Below are 16,167 nucleotides of genomic sequence, written 5' to 3' on the forward strand. Positions count from 1 at the left end.
GGCGTACCTTACTTTGACAATATCCACCTATCCATTTCAGAGGGCCAACCACACATCCATGCAAACAATAATTTATATGGTGGTCTTCAGAGGCTAAAAGTCTGTGTTAGAAATATATATTAGAAGTGTGCCTTGAGGTCCAAATAAACCCATGTCCATTATCAGCTTTTATTTAATTATCTGGTTAAATCACATCAGTATAGACGTTAGGATAGTGTCAGCTCAGAGATGACTGTAGAAGGAATGCATCGCCATCAGCTGTATGCTACTGGAATTGCAGTACATTTTATGATTTTTCTACCTCTCATCTTTTTACAGAGGTTGAAAGTAATGCTCATGGAAATATTCAAAGATATGTTTCCATTATATATCTTTTTAATCCAAATATGCGATATAAAAGGGAGATTTGTTTATTACCCATATCATATAATTTCAACCATATGGGCCTTAGAGGAGATACATTAAGTCATTTTAGTTTAAATAATTAGAGGGTGAAGGTTTGAATCCAGTGCAGGACTATGCACATTTATAGAATATCTCACAGTGAGCATTCATATCCTATAACCTGTGAATACTTTGCTACGGAGCCCCTAAAGTCCTAAAAGGTGACATATTTGATCTTGTGTGCACAAGTTAATTATCTTGTGGGAACAAGTTATTAACTTGATACTACGGACTCATTTTTGTGTATCAAATCGATTATCATCTATCCACAGTGATTAAGCACGTTGTTTGATAAGCTTTCTGTTCATTGTAGTGATATTTTATTTTCAGTTGTCAAAAGTGGTCAGGATGAAATTGGTGATTGCAAAAATGGTGTGGACATGTCCCCAGCGTCCCCAGTGTAACTGACACTTGCCCTGTCCTCTATCTTAAATGTGCTAGAGCTTAAATAAGGGTCTGTTGTCCTCAGGTAAGTTAATGTAATGTGTAAAAATCAATCGGTGTTGATGTAGACAGTAATGGTTGCCCAGATATATTCCAGCCGTATAAAAGTTTTCATAGTACTAGCAGCCTTTAGCCCCACCACCTTTGCCAAACATCTTGGTCACTACTGCAAAGGGGAGAAGCTAGGGGTTGGGTATGCTGCTACCATTTGGTTGAAGTGTGGAGTAGGAAACAATTTATCTCGGTAGCTGACAGTTGGCCATGCTATAGAAGTGCCATTTAAAATTGGAATGGCGAAACATGAAAAAGCATTTTGCAGAAATACTGTAAACTTATACATACAGTAATCCTTTTGGCATAGAAGTGAAAAAACAGCATTTAGTTAGGAATGGGTGACGTGAGCCTTAAAGCACTAAATGTATTCTAATTAGGAAATAGTTATTTCCAGTGTTATTTCTGTGAAACAAACTGCATAATATATACTACTATATCAAAATAGCTCAATCTCATAATGCAGATGGCACACACTTACTTACCCAGTGGTGTGGGTGGGAGGGCTATAGTCTGCCTGCCTACAGTGAGGAAGGGAGGGGTGTACACAGGGTAATATCAGTCTTGAGTGTGTGACTAGTTGGTGTTTCAAAAGGAACTGAAAGGAGGACAGTCACAGATTCTCAGAAGAAGTTCTCTGCGGTAGGTCAGCTCAGTAGTTCCTTTGCACCATCATTCGTATATTCAGTCATTGAAACACACCTTCTGAAATGTAATTGATGTTGCTAAGTTAATTAAGTTAATTGATGTTGTTAAGCAGCGGCTAAAACACACGACTTACCTGAAGAGATGTTATCTAAATGAAGTTCCCAAAGGCAGCTGTGTATAACTTCCTGTAGTTAGTGTGAGCCGTGGTACTGAGCCCGTTGAAACCGTAGGGTACCTCATTTTAAGTTCTCTTTTGTTGTCTTTATTGTTAAACAATTCACCATGTAGAAGGTAAAATGTACGGGCATCTATTCAAAGATAAATAAGATAAGCTCTCACACAAAAATGTATGTACAGTATGTGTAGTCATTCTCCTCTGTTCAACAACAAGTGCACTCTGCATCACTGAAGTCAAAGGGGTCCGTTTATATAAAAAATTAGACAGCATCTTAGAAATAGATTTCTTTAGAAAGTGTGTTTAATTGCCTTTAACGGCCTTGCTACTCTGAAATGGCTGTGTTTGCTGTCATAAGGCATCATTGCTTATTATGTTTGGTTGAGGTTAACGGTTAACCATCACCCTGACAAGGAAAGTGAAAGCATTTTGAACTGAAGTGAACAGACCAAAGGAAGCAGTGATCAGCTTGCTTTCAGTCAAGCCTGTCAGTAAATGGCGAGACATTTTGTATGCTGTTTGTTACCATAACATTCAAAAAAAGAAGAAGGAAAACTAAAAACATGTGACACAGATACAGTATGTGCGTTCATTAGAATGTGTTTATTATGGATTGTGGTTTTATGTACATTTGAACACAATCTGACTTCTCAGTGGTGTGTTTCTTGTGACAGGACTGGTCTGGGCTGTGATGGACACTCAGAGACTCATCAGACTTTTTGGCATCTCCTTCACTGGTATCTACACGGCATGACATTGCTCACCAAACTGTGTTTTAAACACTCACCAAACTGTGTTTTAAACGCTCACCAAATTATGTTTGAAACATTCACCAAACTGTGTTTTAAACACAGCTGTGTTCTGTGGTCTGTGGTAAGGAAACCACATTAGTGCCACTCAGATGGCAGATGAAGGTGTATGCACGCTCACACACTATAATAGTATAAGATGGCCCCCACTAGGCTATAATACTATAAGATGGCACCCACTAGGCTATAATAGTACAAGGTTCATCCACAGTGTTGTGCTATCAATGTATACTATCACACAGTCAGTTCTGTTTCTAGAGACCCGAGTTCTCCTCTTCTCAGCTTTGTGTGAGCAGTGGTAACGCTGCATGTCCTCAAATATTGAAAATGATTCTGTGTGTAATGTCTTCTATTCAGTTGAACATACTGTATATGCACACGGTTGTTTGGGCATACTTTATTTAACTTTATTTAACATTACTATTGTTGCACTACCTCCATTCTTATTTATTATTTTGCTCATACTGGTACTATCTGTCCTTGTATTGTTGTTCTGTTTTGTCCTGTTGTTCTATTTGTGATGCTATAGCCTGCATGGAGAATACCAAATCAAATTCCTAGTATCTGTATACATGGCGAAATAAAGTTGAATTGAATTGGATACACGCAGACAGACAGATAGACCCACACACACACATGCACACAGCATCTGAGAAAGATCTTTTTTAATCACACATACAAACCTGACTCCAAAACAAAAAGGACACAAGTCACTACATTATTTCTTCAAAAAAGAAGTAGAACACAGGTATGGATTGCTGGTATAGGAAAAAATGAAGGCTTTCATCTGATAACCAATACGTATGTGTCATATGAGTGGTGGTAGATGAGTTTGTGAGGATTTTGTCAGTAGGACATAATCACAAATGTGTGTGTTTCTCTACAGCAGCCTGTCTGCTGACCACATCCCAGGGCATTAATATTGAGATGCCAAGATCTGTGAAGGCGGTGGTTGGCAGCTGTGTACTGGTCCCCTGCCAAACCCAGTCCCATACCAGGGTAAACTGGTATAAGCACCAGTCAATGGGCTGGCCTGTCATTTATGATGAGAAGAAACCTCTGGACGTAATCTCTGAATTTCGAGGACGTACTTCAGTGCCAGGGCATCCTTCAGAAGGGAACTGCACCCTCAGGATCGACAACGTCAGGATGTCCGATGGAATCACACTGTTTCCCTACATCAACCCAGAGTCTGACAAATACTACACACCAACTGTCCAGATACAGCCTCAATGTGAGTTCTTCCATTATCTACTAAAGCATCAGGAGAAACAAAGTGAATGGTGTTTGCAGAAGATGTGAAACAAATGGTTAAAATCTGTCCAGTTTCAGTTCTGGGGGAAAGCATGCAGGCTCTGCACATTATAAAACTGCAAACTCATCATTTACTGTCATTTTTTCCCCAAGCAGTTTTATATTACCTCTGAAACAAACATTCATTGTTTTTAAATGCTTTTGATGTTAATTATCAAATAGTTGTTTTTAACAAATAAGTTGCTCAGAAATAAAATAAAAAAAATGTACATTCAACTTACTGATGACGTGATGTAGGTTGGATCATAGACATATATAGATATGTAGTATATACAGTATGTCTATGGGTTGGATCACACTATGTACTTGGCTGAGTAAGATAAATAACATATTGGTCAAATACTCTACTGACATATCAGTCTCTTCTCAAACAAAAGCAACAACCGTTCCTGAGATATCGGGCCCAGAGTCACCTGTTACGGAGGGTGAAGTCCTCAACATCAACTGCAGCATCCTTCACTCCTGCCCCCCCTCCCCTCCGGCCATTGAGTGGAGAGGCCTGTCTGTAAACACCACTGAGGTGACCACTGAGAGGCTTGATACAGGGATGTGGGTGACTGTGTACACGGTGAGGGTGAACGCTTCATATCATCAGCACAGAAAAGAGGTCCACTGTCGCAGCTCGTTCGGTAATAGTATGACAGAGAGCGGAAATCTGATTTTGGATATCTTATGTAAGTAGAACCAGAAAACCTTGGTGTATCATATAGGCTACATCTGTATACTTCTATACACGTTTTTATAAATCTGCATAGCCTATGTGGGACATGATATCTGTGTATTTGTGTGTGATTTTCCGCCTTCGCAAACAGATGCACCCATGAATGTGACGCTTAATAGCGAAAACCCCACCATCGCAGAGCATGACACCATCCTCCTGAAGTGTGACAGCATGAGCAACCCAAGGGCTGTCTCGTATCAGTATCTCATTACAAATGGGAAGAATCCTTCACAGGTTAATTCGAGCAGGGACTCGCTAACCATTACTGATGTTCAGAGGAACTTCTCTGCCGCATGTGCTGCTAACAACGGCATTGGGACTAGATGGTCGGCTAAAACATCGCCTGATATCGCCTGTAAGCATTAGTCTTTTAGAAAAGTATGTTTTCGTTACAAGTCAGGATATTATTATTAGCATGGAGTTACTGAGAGGCATTTCTGAGAGATATAAATCATGTGTAGTGCTCTAAGATATATCACTTGCTAAACTCTGGTTTTGATTGCGTCAAACACAGCAGATAACCCTCCATAAACATTCAGTGCTTGAAGAGAAACACGCGGTGTTATGTCTGCTCAAATGTGGATGCCTGAAATGTAGACCTTCTCTTCTTTATCTCTCCTTCTGCCACAGTTGTCTCCATCTTGTTGTCAGACTCTTTCTGCTTGGAGACAGACAAGATGCTGAAATGCGTGTGTCGGGTGGAGGCCCACCCTGACGCCATTGTGACATGGATGCTCAATGGCAGTGCTGATCTCCCAACATCAGTCGTCCCCACCATCACCATAAAGGGCAACATCAGGTCATATGAGGTCATGCTGGAAGGGGAACTAGCAAAGCAGAGGCCAGTTGTGTGTGTGGCAAAGACTCCCTACAGCAATACGACTCAGCAGATGACCATAAAGGCTGCAAACAGTATGTAGTATTTTCTTACAATGAAGAATAAAACTGCTAAACTTGATATTAAGAGGAGAAAACCTATATTGATAACAACTAATAAGAAGAACTTTACTCCCGCTTTCTGTATCTTTCTTTCTCTCTTTTGACCTTGCCAGCATCCTTTCCGTGGATTCCTATTTTGGCCGGTGCGTTTGGATTTCTAGGCTTATGTGGACTGTTGATTTGTTGCTGCCGGCCAAAAAAAAAAAGGTTTTATTTACAACTATGTTATGACAATTGTGATAGAAATCTAATAAATGTGTAGTAAAGCAATGTTTTTACAGTGTTATATTTTGGAATCCTATAGATATCCTATATCTACTTCTCATCCTATACATCCCATAGTCCTCAGGAATTCTGAGCACTCTGGTCTGGCAATGGATGATATTCCCTCAAGGTGGGGAACATTCCAATGAAGGCCCTATAGTTTTAGTTATTTAATTTATAAGGCATACAACTGAGCATTATCAAAGTGTAAAACTACAAACTGTATGACAATGTCATTTACAATACAAGAAATCTAGCCACTGATTCAGTTCTTCGGGTATAATATAGCAACCAGGCCTTTCACCCTGTATACTTACATACTTACACTTACAGTACATTTTAGGACCAGGAAGCATATTATGCAAGGTTGCTTTAAAATACAGGGTGTCCCAAATAATGTAAAAACCGCTGTGAGCACTACTGACTAGTGTGAACACTGATAAACATTTTTCTTTAACATTTCAGGGAATCCAGAAGCTCAGATAGATCTGGTTCACTCAACATCAACATGGAGAGGTGACGGAAATCTGTTATGCTGATGAATTCATATCCTAATTTTCTGATATCAAATACATATTATCTGACAGATCCGTATTGCCTTTATAAAACACAAAGAGACATGACTTATCTCCAAGTGTTCTCTTTACCTGGGAATTAAGTTATTTTACCTCCAGGTAGCTTACGCTGAGAAAAGAAAGAAAAAAGAGATTGCAAGACACTACAGTTGTTTTGCCTACATTTTACATTGTTATGGATCAGACAATTGATCATATGGATGAAGGGAAACATATGTTGAATATTTGCCACAGGACAAATGCTGACTACATGAAACTCTTTGAATATTGGACCCTGGGAACGTACAATCCTGGAAACACAGCGATGCTCCCATTGTATGCCTGTGGAATAAATCCTGCTCTATTTTCCATTACTTCTTTAGACCAGAGGGGGCGCCGAAAGCTGAAGCGAAAAGTATGAGGACCCAGAAGCTTGAAGAGCACAAGTTGCGTAACGACGGCAAAAAGGATGAGCATGCAACGGAGTCGGATCCCATCTATGATAATGACACTTTTCTTCAATGCCGGTGGACTCAGCAGGTACCGGTTCACAGTCACATTCAAGATCTCTTGTTTGGATTCACAATCCTCAAAGTATCTTCATGACCCATGCAAACATATATGCGTGCATGCGCACGCACGCACGCACGCACGCACGCACGCACGCACGCACGCACGCACGCACACACACACACACACACACACACAAAATTCTGGAGACATGACCATAGGGTGGTGCCCACACAAACACACACACACATACATTCAATAACAAATAAACGCATAAACACACACACACACACTCATACTGTTTACACAACAGTGTATGTGTGTATGTTGCAATGCATCATTGTGTGTGTCTGCAAACCTGCCTGGTAATCAACAGCGGTAAAGCAGGAAGTCCAAAACAACTTTTAGCTTTGTGAGAAAGACAACAGCCATTAAGCCAATGTAGGAAATATGAACCAAGACACTGCTTGCCTGATGACTTACCTGTCTATCTGAATACCTGGTTAGAGAGAATCTTATGGCAGATTAGACAGAATCTTTTGGCAAAGATAGCAGATTATTGCAATGTTACAATGTACCATTGTTTTTCAGGAAGAAGAGGATATATACCTGAATGACTTTGAGGGTGAAGGTGCTGGGAACATTTACTTGAACACTTGAATGGGAACAATCAATATATTGCATCATCATTGGCTACATTACAGTGCCAAGTAGATATTTTGAGTGACATACTGCTCAACACCTAAAGATGTAGGATGTATTATGAATGTACTAATACTTTTATATATGTTGCGCATTTATTGTTTAATCATTTTCCTCTAATGTTTGAATATTTTTCATGAACGCTGTGTGTGTGTTTATATAATGTAATATAGTTGATTGTAGTTAAGGCTCCTATGCTATGATGACATAGGGTCATGCTCGGCACACATGCAAATTCCTACGATATGACTGTGAGATGCATATATTTGAATGCCCTGGTACTTTTATAATCATGTTATCTTGATGTTGAAATAAATACCTGTGTGCAGCATTGTATCAAATGGAACATTGTAGGCGGAGGGACTGTCAGGGATTTGGATGCAAACCGCCCGGTTGCTGAACCAGTGGGTATCACGCTGAGCAAGGACCCAAGTGCAGACCTCAGAAAAAGGTTTTGTCTTTTATTTACCAACGCACTGAAGAGGGAAGGGAAAATCCCCAAAACACAGAAGATCAAAAAAGAACTAAAGATATCACTTTGCCAAAGCAGGGCAGATGAGCCAGGTGAATGCAAGCTCCAGAACGGGTCAAAAAACAAAAGCATCTAACTACTGCTAACCTACTGCTAAACAGTAAAGAAAGAAACCAGGAACATCCACGACAAAACTCATGAGTAGACAAGAGGTAACTTCAGCGTGGTGGCTTGAGGTACACAGACATTGTGCTAATTCCACGGTACATCTCACCATATAATGGTCACTCTTAACACACTATGCCACACAACTTGCAACCATATACATTTACACATTCATATTCACATTTAGACATGAGCAAGTATTGTAGAGTATTACTACAAATATCTAACTCACATAAACTGTGCAAATAAACCCATGCAAATCTCAGTAATAACGAGTCGGTCATTAGTGAACAGTCTAGGTCATTTACAGCCATTTTATGGTGAGGGAGGGGAAACATCAGTGAAAGCTGACAGATAAGACTGGGTCTGGGTTGGCCCTGTGAGGAACCAACATTGCATTCTACAAGTAAGCATGTTCTTTTTATTTGTAATGGATTAGCCTTTGAATTAGCAGCAGAAGACTTGAATTTGGACCTAAACCTTAATGTGACTAATGCGCCATGTCCGTGAACTATAAGTGAAGTGCCATTAGTGTCACAAACTGAAATGGCCTTAAACCATAAACAAGAAAAAAAAACAGCATTCATTAACTGAGGACTGACACGAGTCGTCATTAGTGAACAGTAGGTCATTTACAGCCATTTTATGGTGAGGGAGGGGAAACATCAGTAATTGTAATTGACTAATTGTTTTCTTTGGTAGACCAGACAAGAAAGAGTTACAGTAGTCTAGCCTGCTCGTGATAAAAGCGTGCATCAGTCTTTCAGTGTCAGCCTGAGAGAGAAATGGTTGCACCTTAGCAATGTTTCTTAAGTGATAAAAAGATGTTTTAATTATATTTTTTATATGGGTTTCAAAATTGAGATCTGAGTGAAATATGACACCAAGGTTTCTGGCCTGGTACTTGGTGTTAAGTGCTAGTGTTTCTAAATGTGCAGATGACTAATACCTCTGTTTTATCTTGGTTAAGCTGGAGAAAGTTCTGTGACATCCATACATTTATATACAGTATCAGCAATGCAATTGACCCATATACATTTAGACATTCATATTCACATTTAGACATGTTATAACGTTAAAGAAATGAGCTAGTATTGTTGAGTATTACTACAAATATCTAACTCACATAAACTTCTATCGACTTCTATTTCTATTCTATATTCAATTTTAAAATAATCTTAAAATCTATTCTGAAACAAACAGGTAACCAGTGCAATGATTTTAAGACTGGTGTGATGTGTGCCCTCCGTGTTGTTTGTTGAGTATTACTACGAATATCTAACGCATGGGGGGCACTGTGGCGCAAGCAGCAGCCCCGACCATATACAGGCTTGAATGCCCACGGGGACACGGGTTCGGATCCGACCCGCTGTCATTTCCCGATCCCACCCCCCACCTCTTCTCTCCATCTCATTTCCTGTCCAAACCTTCACTGTCCTATCTCATTAAAGGCGAAAAGCCCAAAAAACTAAATCTTAAAAAAAAAATATACTGTATATATACTATATCTAGCTCACATAAACTTTGCTGGCACCCATGCAAATCCCAGTAAAAACGAGTCGGTCATTAGTGAACAGTAGGTCATTTACAGCCAATTTATGGTGAGGGAGGGGAAACATCAGTGAAACATGACAGATAGGACTGTATGGCATTATTGTGGAAATAGCAACCCTGGGTTCTGAGTTGGCCCTGTGATCCTTCCGAACGCACCAACATCGCAATCTAGATGTAAGTATGTTCTTTTGTAATGGATTAACCTTTGAATTAGGAGCAAAAGACTTGAACTTGGACTTAAACCTTAATGTAACTAATGCGCCATGTCAGTGAACTATAAGTAAAGTGCCATTAGTGTCACACACTGAAATGGCCTTAAACCATAAACGAGAAAAAACAACATCCATTAACTGAGGACTGACACATTGTGTCAACAAATCTTAATGTAGTTTAGTCCAGTGATGTCCGTATAGTAGTATAGGCTTTTGTCTAGTCTGAAGAGCAACCGATTATCGAACAAACACGTAATGTTTTTGTTTTGCGGTTCCATGGCAGCCTGAACTAGCTTGCAGACAAGTAATGTGCTTCACCCCCAGTTGCTTGATGCATTCCAGAGAGTGTGAGATTCTCAGTTTCTGAAAAGCCATATTTATATGTTTAGTAATTAGTTTAGTTTCTCCCTCAGTGATGTAAAAGTTTCTAATGATTTTGGCATGCATTTGTTAATAACCTTACCTACAGTATACATTACTAAATCCCTGTTTTTATTGCATGTTAGCAATATATTATCTGCTAAAGATTTGAAGTAGGACCTTGTTTAGCTTCAGTTTAGCTTTTCAAGAGGAAAAGAAAAATTCAATTCGTTCTTGATACATTATGTCTTGCTTATTCCCCAGCGGTGATAATGGAGCTATTCATTCTGGCCTATTACATAATCATCTTCCTGTTTGGGCTTCCTGCTAACATCCTGGCTCTCTACGCCTTCAGCTGCAAGATCCACACCAAAGCCTCTCCCACAGACGTCCTCCTGCTCAACTTGACTGTCTCTGACCTCCTCTTCCTCCTCTGCCTACCCCTGAAGATGTACGAGGTGGCCTCTGGCATGCACTGGCTCCTCCCTCAGACCCTCTGTCTGCTCTCCACCTTCGTCTTCTACACCACCATCCACAACAGCTCCATCTTGCTCACGGCCACCAGCGTGGACCGCTACCTGTGTGTGGGCTACGCTGTCTGGTACAGGCAGCATGTCAGAGCCATGCACGGCGTCTTGGCCAGCGTGTTCATCTGGATCCTGAGCTCGGCTCATTTCATATACCTCTACCTGATCGAACTCATGCCAGACAGCTCCTCTCCGTCATCGGGGGTCTGTTACGACAACTTCACAGAGGCCCAGCTGGGCGTGATCCAACCCATCCGTCTGGAACTGTGCGTAGTATTCTTCATCCTGCCACTGCTGGTCTCCAGCTTCTGCTACGTCAGGTTCATCCTCATCCTCAGCCGGATCTCACGTCTGCAGCCCGAGAAGCGGCGGAGGGCGGCGGGGATGGCGGTGGGCACCCTACTGGTCTTCGTCGTCTGCTTCATGCCGTACAACATCACACACATACTGGGCTACATCCAAGGGGGCTCGGTGGGGTGGAGGACCGAGGCGCTGCTCCTCACGGCGACCAATGCCATCCTCGACCCAATCATCTTCTACTTCTCGTCCTCTACCTTCCAGGGAAGCACCAGGAAAGTTATCTGCCTGATGTGGAGCAATGGCTGCTGTAAGACCAAGTGTACCAGCCCTCCAGTGGAAGCTGCGACTGCTGGCGGGGGGGCGACGGCGTGAGGACATTCATACAGGAGGACAGGAGGGAGCTGTGTTAGTGTACAGTGGCTGTGCTGGCGATTTGATTAGCCTCACGGAGCTAATGAGACTTTAGCACTTAAGTGACATGTGTACTTCTAGAGACAACTCGTTTACATCTTGGGGTTTAATCCTGCTTAGATCCATGGCCAATAAGATGGACTTTCCTTGGAACACTTCGAACCCACAACCCACAACTTTTGCTGCATCACTTCAAGCTGTACCCCTGTTTTGAGTGCTGCCTTTATGAGGATTAGTTTTGAACATTAAAGAAAAACACCTAACAAATGTATTTTACTCACCCATATGTAGACTAATAATTTAAATAAACATGTAGACATATATTGGAATACACACAGGGGTTTGCGAGCCTTGTGACTGACTAATATGTTCAGGGCTTTAGGATGAAATAGAAATGCGATGTCAGTCGCTAACCTTAACCGTGGGATGAGCAAATATTACGAATTTGCTTCAAAAGCATTACTCAGAATCAGATAAACACACTTATATCCGTTTGGTCTTAGAGGAGCAGGGCAGGAGCATCTGCAGTAGCAGATAACTTATTTTTTCTCACAGTGATCACATCATGTGGTCAGCACTCTTTCAGTACACTCATATGTAAATCATCACCCGTGTCGGAGGATAAAATTTCCCTTGCAGCGGTATTTAAGGCCAGAGTGCTTTGGGGAACCTGCATGTCAAACAGGCGTCAATCACCCTGTGGTGGTCCTCTCCTCACACTCCTCAGGGTCTAATTGAATTAGAGGAGATAACGCCTCTTCCTAGTCCTTTTACTGCTTGCCTCATTCTGGGTGTGAGCGCGCTCAGCTTCACCTGCACAAAAGGACTCTCGTGGGATTTGTTTGAAAAGTGACAATGGCACTCTAAGGACCTGCGTCTTGATTTGTCATATCCACACATATCAGGAGGATTGATGTTTTTATTCCCTTCGGAGCATTTCAATAGGTAAATATGTGTCAACCTCTCTTCTTGGGCCTGCTGCTTTCTATTCTCACTGCTGCTGATACAAACAAGTATTAATTTTCAACCATAGTGGGGCCAGATTCAGCCTCATGGCACGAACTGCAGATAAAATGGTGGATGGTTTCTAAATCTGTGATACATTTTGTTTGGTGTCATATAAAATGCTCTATAGTTGCAATGTTGCTGTTGTCTATAATGTGATCATGATTGTCTGGTGTTCTTGGTGTCCACAGTAATCTGATAACATTTTGCATAAGTTAATAATTAGCCCCACAAGGAAAAATTGTCAAACTTCCACACTGGACTTTCCAGCTAAAAATTAGTCTGACAGGTTGTGTTACACAGCTAAATGGGTCCATGTGTATATATACATATATGTAACATATAGATACGTATTTGATTCGTGCCTGTCCCTCTTGTTGCAGTTCACCCAACTCATTATGTCAAAACTCATTAACGTCAAAGTCCTCCTGGCCTCGTACATCCTTACCTTCCTGGTCGGCCTGCCAGCCAACATCCTGGCGTTCTACGCCTTCAGCCGAAAGGCCCGCGACAATCCCACCCCGACGGACATCCTGCTGCTCAACCTGACCTCGTCCGACCTCCTCTTCCTCCTCTTCCTTCCGCTGAAGATGTATGAGGCCAGCCAAGGCCTGCATTGGTACCTTCCTCACTTCCTCTGCTCACTCACCTCCTTCGTCTTCTTTACCACCATCTACACAAGCATCCTTCTGCTGGCCGCCGTCAGTGTGGACCGCTTCCTGGCCGTAGCCTTCCCCATCCCCTACCGGCAGCTCCGCAAGCCACGCTACGCCATCTGTGCCAGCGCCTTCGCCTGGTTTTTCAGCGCCGCCCATTGCAGCATCGTCTTCGTGGCCGAGCACCTGCTGGCCAATGCCAGCATCACCAAGAACGTCTGCTACGAGAACTTCACCGCCGAGCAGCGCCGGATCCTGGTGCCGGTGCGCCTGGAGTTCTTCGTGGTGCTCTGCGTCCTGCCGCTGCTCGTCTGCGTCTTCTGCTACATCAACTGCATCCGGATCCTCTACAGCCAGCCGCGTATCTTGCCGGAGCGCAAGCGCAAGGCTATCGGCATGGCCGTGGGCACTCTAACCGTCTTCCTGTTCTGCTTCTTGCCCTATAACTCGGCCCACCTGGTGGGTTTCCTGTATGACAACAGCCCAGACTGGAGGTACTACACCTTACTCCTCAGCACTCTCAACACCTGCCTGGACCCCATCATCTTCTACTTCTCCTCCAGCACCTTCCGGAACACCACCAAGGTGTCAGTCTTTAAGATGCTGAGGCTCCCCAGGAGGGAGATATTGCGGAAGAGCAGTCAGGGAAGTGACTGACTTAGCCACTGCTGCGCCTTTCGCATCTTGCAGCCCCAGGTGACCCCTCTTTGAACCTGACTCTGTTCCTCCTGGGCCCCTCTGGCGTTTCTCATCCCCTGAGATGAAATGCGGTGATGACCTCATCATAGTTTGGCTTAACACAACGATGTAATCATAGCTTGCTAAACATTGCATCACATTGTTTGGAGTTGGTGCTGGCGTTGTTTTCCTCATTAGTTACTGTACTTAAGGTTTAATTTCCATAGTTGTCCATACTCAGTGGACTCCTTTGCTGGTATCTTATTTGAATGCAGATGATATCTCATATGCTGTCACAGACCTGTTGTTTTCTGTTGTTAGCAGATAATCAATTGTTAATTATGTAAAAGACCAGAATATGTAAATGCATTTTGTAATGGTGGAAAGGGCGAGACAGATGCTTATCATGTGACTGTCATTATAGTTACACAATTTAATTTACATTTAATGTATCAATTATAATCACATGATTAAAAGGAAATAATAAATATTTATTTTTATCTTTGTATCTCACTCATCATCAACGGTAGTATTTTGGGGTGTTTTTTTACCGCAAGACAAGAAAAAGGGGGATGGTTTTTATTGATATCTCATTTGAATTGGATGAGGCAGGGCATACACGTCACACTGGAGGCTGCCTGCTGCTGTGTATTACTAAAGTCCTTATGGGCAAGTCTCGCCCATAGACATATCTATTGGGCTGGTTGTAAAGTGGCTCCAGATGGCACTGGTTGTTCTTTTTTTGTGGTTGCTAGGGGTGCTGCAGAGTCCATTGCTAGGTCCTAAAAATGGTGTGTAGGGTAGGTTAGGTTTTATCAAAATTACAAACATTACATACATAGAAAGAGACCTGTTGCTATTTCCAAGAAACACATTTTATTTGTTTTACTTGTAATGTACACCATCTGAACTGGATTGAACTGTATTAAAAATGAATGAAAAATGCTTGCGAGTGACACCATTACAAGATAACGTCATTGTAAACTTATATTCATTTCACTGCCTTTACTCGAGATGCTTTATTAGGTTATTAGGTTTATTAGGTTGCCTCAATGATCATAGCTTGACTAACCTGCTATTCACACGCACACGTTGGAATGCGTTGATCGTCAAGGTTGACAGATCCCCATTCACTTTGAATGGGGTGACGTCATCCTTTGCCGAACTGAATTGTGGCTCCGTTGAGTTGCGTTGCGTTGCATTTTATGCGTTGCTTGCGGCAGGAGTTGAAGAATGTTCAACTTTTCGAGAGGCAACGAATGCGTCAGCCAATCAAATTGCCTTTCATGCATAACTGACAGCACAGGCGCTAGCCGATCAGATCTTGTTTATGCTCACGTCTAAAGGAAGCTAAAAATAAAAAAGATGGCGGACCAAACTCCGTAGATGGTCGTATTTGTACCTAAAAGTTGTTTGTTTTACTTTTTAAAGTTACCGAAAAAATAGACACTGTACGATGTAAAAAAATCTTTATTGTAACTGAAAAACACGCCTGATTTGCGAGGTGTCTGAGCCACCTATCTAATGTTAGCATGCTACTACTCACAAGGTAAACAGCTTGCTAGTGGCGTGATTGGTTTGTTGACCTGTCAATCTCACTATAACGTCTCTGGTATCAACACAACCCTATGCGCCAGACTCCTCCTCCGCCATCCGTTGGATCAACGCATTCCAACGCGTACGTGTGAATGGCAGGTTTCGGAAGTGTATGCTGCCAGTTCACACAAAAGTCACCAGCTGCTGCCTACATGTGTCTGATGATGCAAGGTTGCTGCACTCGCAGCCTCTCACATTACTCTACCGCGGAATAACAAGTCTAAACTGAAATAAGCACTTATCTGTCATTACACACGGTAATCTCCTAAACGTGTTTCTGTCTGTTTAAACAACTATGAAATACATGGTAGCGTGTTAGTTAGTTAAAATTCAATTAAACTATGGTTGATACATATACTACAGCATGTCACATCTAAAACGGATGAATATTGACTGCAGTACAAGGTTAAACGACTTCCCCCCGGTTTTTTTATCTGCACATGTTGAAATCTGCACATGACACTGACGCTCCAGTTATAGGCACTCAGTTGGGCGACTACAGAATATCTCGATCTCTTTTCAGTAATTTGCAGTGAATTAAACGAATAGTAAGTGAAAACAAAGTCATATGTTGCAAACAGAACCGTCATTTCTCTCTTGTGACCATCCACAATGACATAAATCGATTTGGAGAAACAGATGTTAGTGGCTGGTGC

General features: G+C 41.9%; 3 protein-coding genes across 4 annotated transcripts; all 3 read left to right on the plus strand.

Moving 5' to 3' along the window:
• Positions 1–1,482: 1,482 nt before the first annotated feature.
• Positions 1,483–7,903, plus strand: LOC116222446 (sialoadhesin-like). Of its 2 annotated transcripts, XM_031576592.2 has the most exons (10): positions 1,483–1,581; positions 2,437–2,499; positions 3,458–3,805; positions 4,263–4,559; positions 4,698–4,961; positions 5,237–5,518; positions 5,659–5,752; positions 6,275–6,325; positions 6,747–6,903; positions 7,465–7,903. In XM_031576592.2, exons 2-10 carry the CDS (start codon positions 2,454–2,456, stop codon positions 7,531–7,533), a joined length of 1,608 nt encoding a protein of 535 aa, XP_031432452.1. In that variant the 5' UTR covers positions 1,483–1,581; positions 2,437–2,453; the 3' UTR covers positions 7,534–7,903. The 2 variants fall into 2 exon arrangements, with proteins under 2 accessions (XP_031432452.1, XP_031432453.1); XM_031576593.1 differs by lacking the exon at positions 7,465–7,903 and having other exon boundaries at positions 5,659–5,751; positions 6,273–6,325; positions 6,747–6,777.
• A 2,702-nt stretch (positions 7,904–10,605) lies between these two features.
• On the plus strand, positions 10,606–11,537 carry LOC105901635 (free fatty acid receptor 3-like). The gene has a single exon (XM_012829117.2). It carries the CDS (start codon positions 10,611–10,613, stop codon positions 11,535–11,537), a length of 927 nt encoding a protein of 308 aa, XP_012684571.1. The 5' UTR covers positions 10,606–10,610.
• Positions 11,538–12,972: 1,435 nt separating this feature from the next.
• Positions 12,973–13,894, plus strand: LOC105901633 (free fatty acid receptor 2-like). Its single transcript, XM_012829115.2, has one exon. The coding sequence runs from the start codon at positions 12,980–12,982 to the stop codon at positions 13,892–13,894; it is 915 nt and encodes a 304-aa protein (XP_012684569.1). The 5' UTR covers positions 12,973–12,979.
• Positions 13,895–16,167: the final 2,273 nt, after the last annotated feature.

Source organism: Clupea harengus, chromosome 11 (assembly GCF_900700415.2).
Source record: "Clupea harengus chromosome 11, Ch_v2.0.2, whole genome shotgun sequence".
Classification (NCBI taxonomy): domain Eukaryota; kingdom Metazoa; phylum Chordata; class Actinopteri; order Clupeiformes; family Clupeidae; genus Clupea; species Clupea harengus.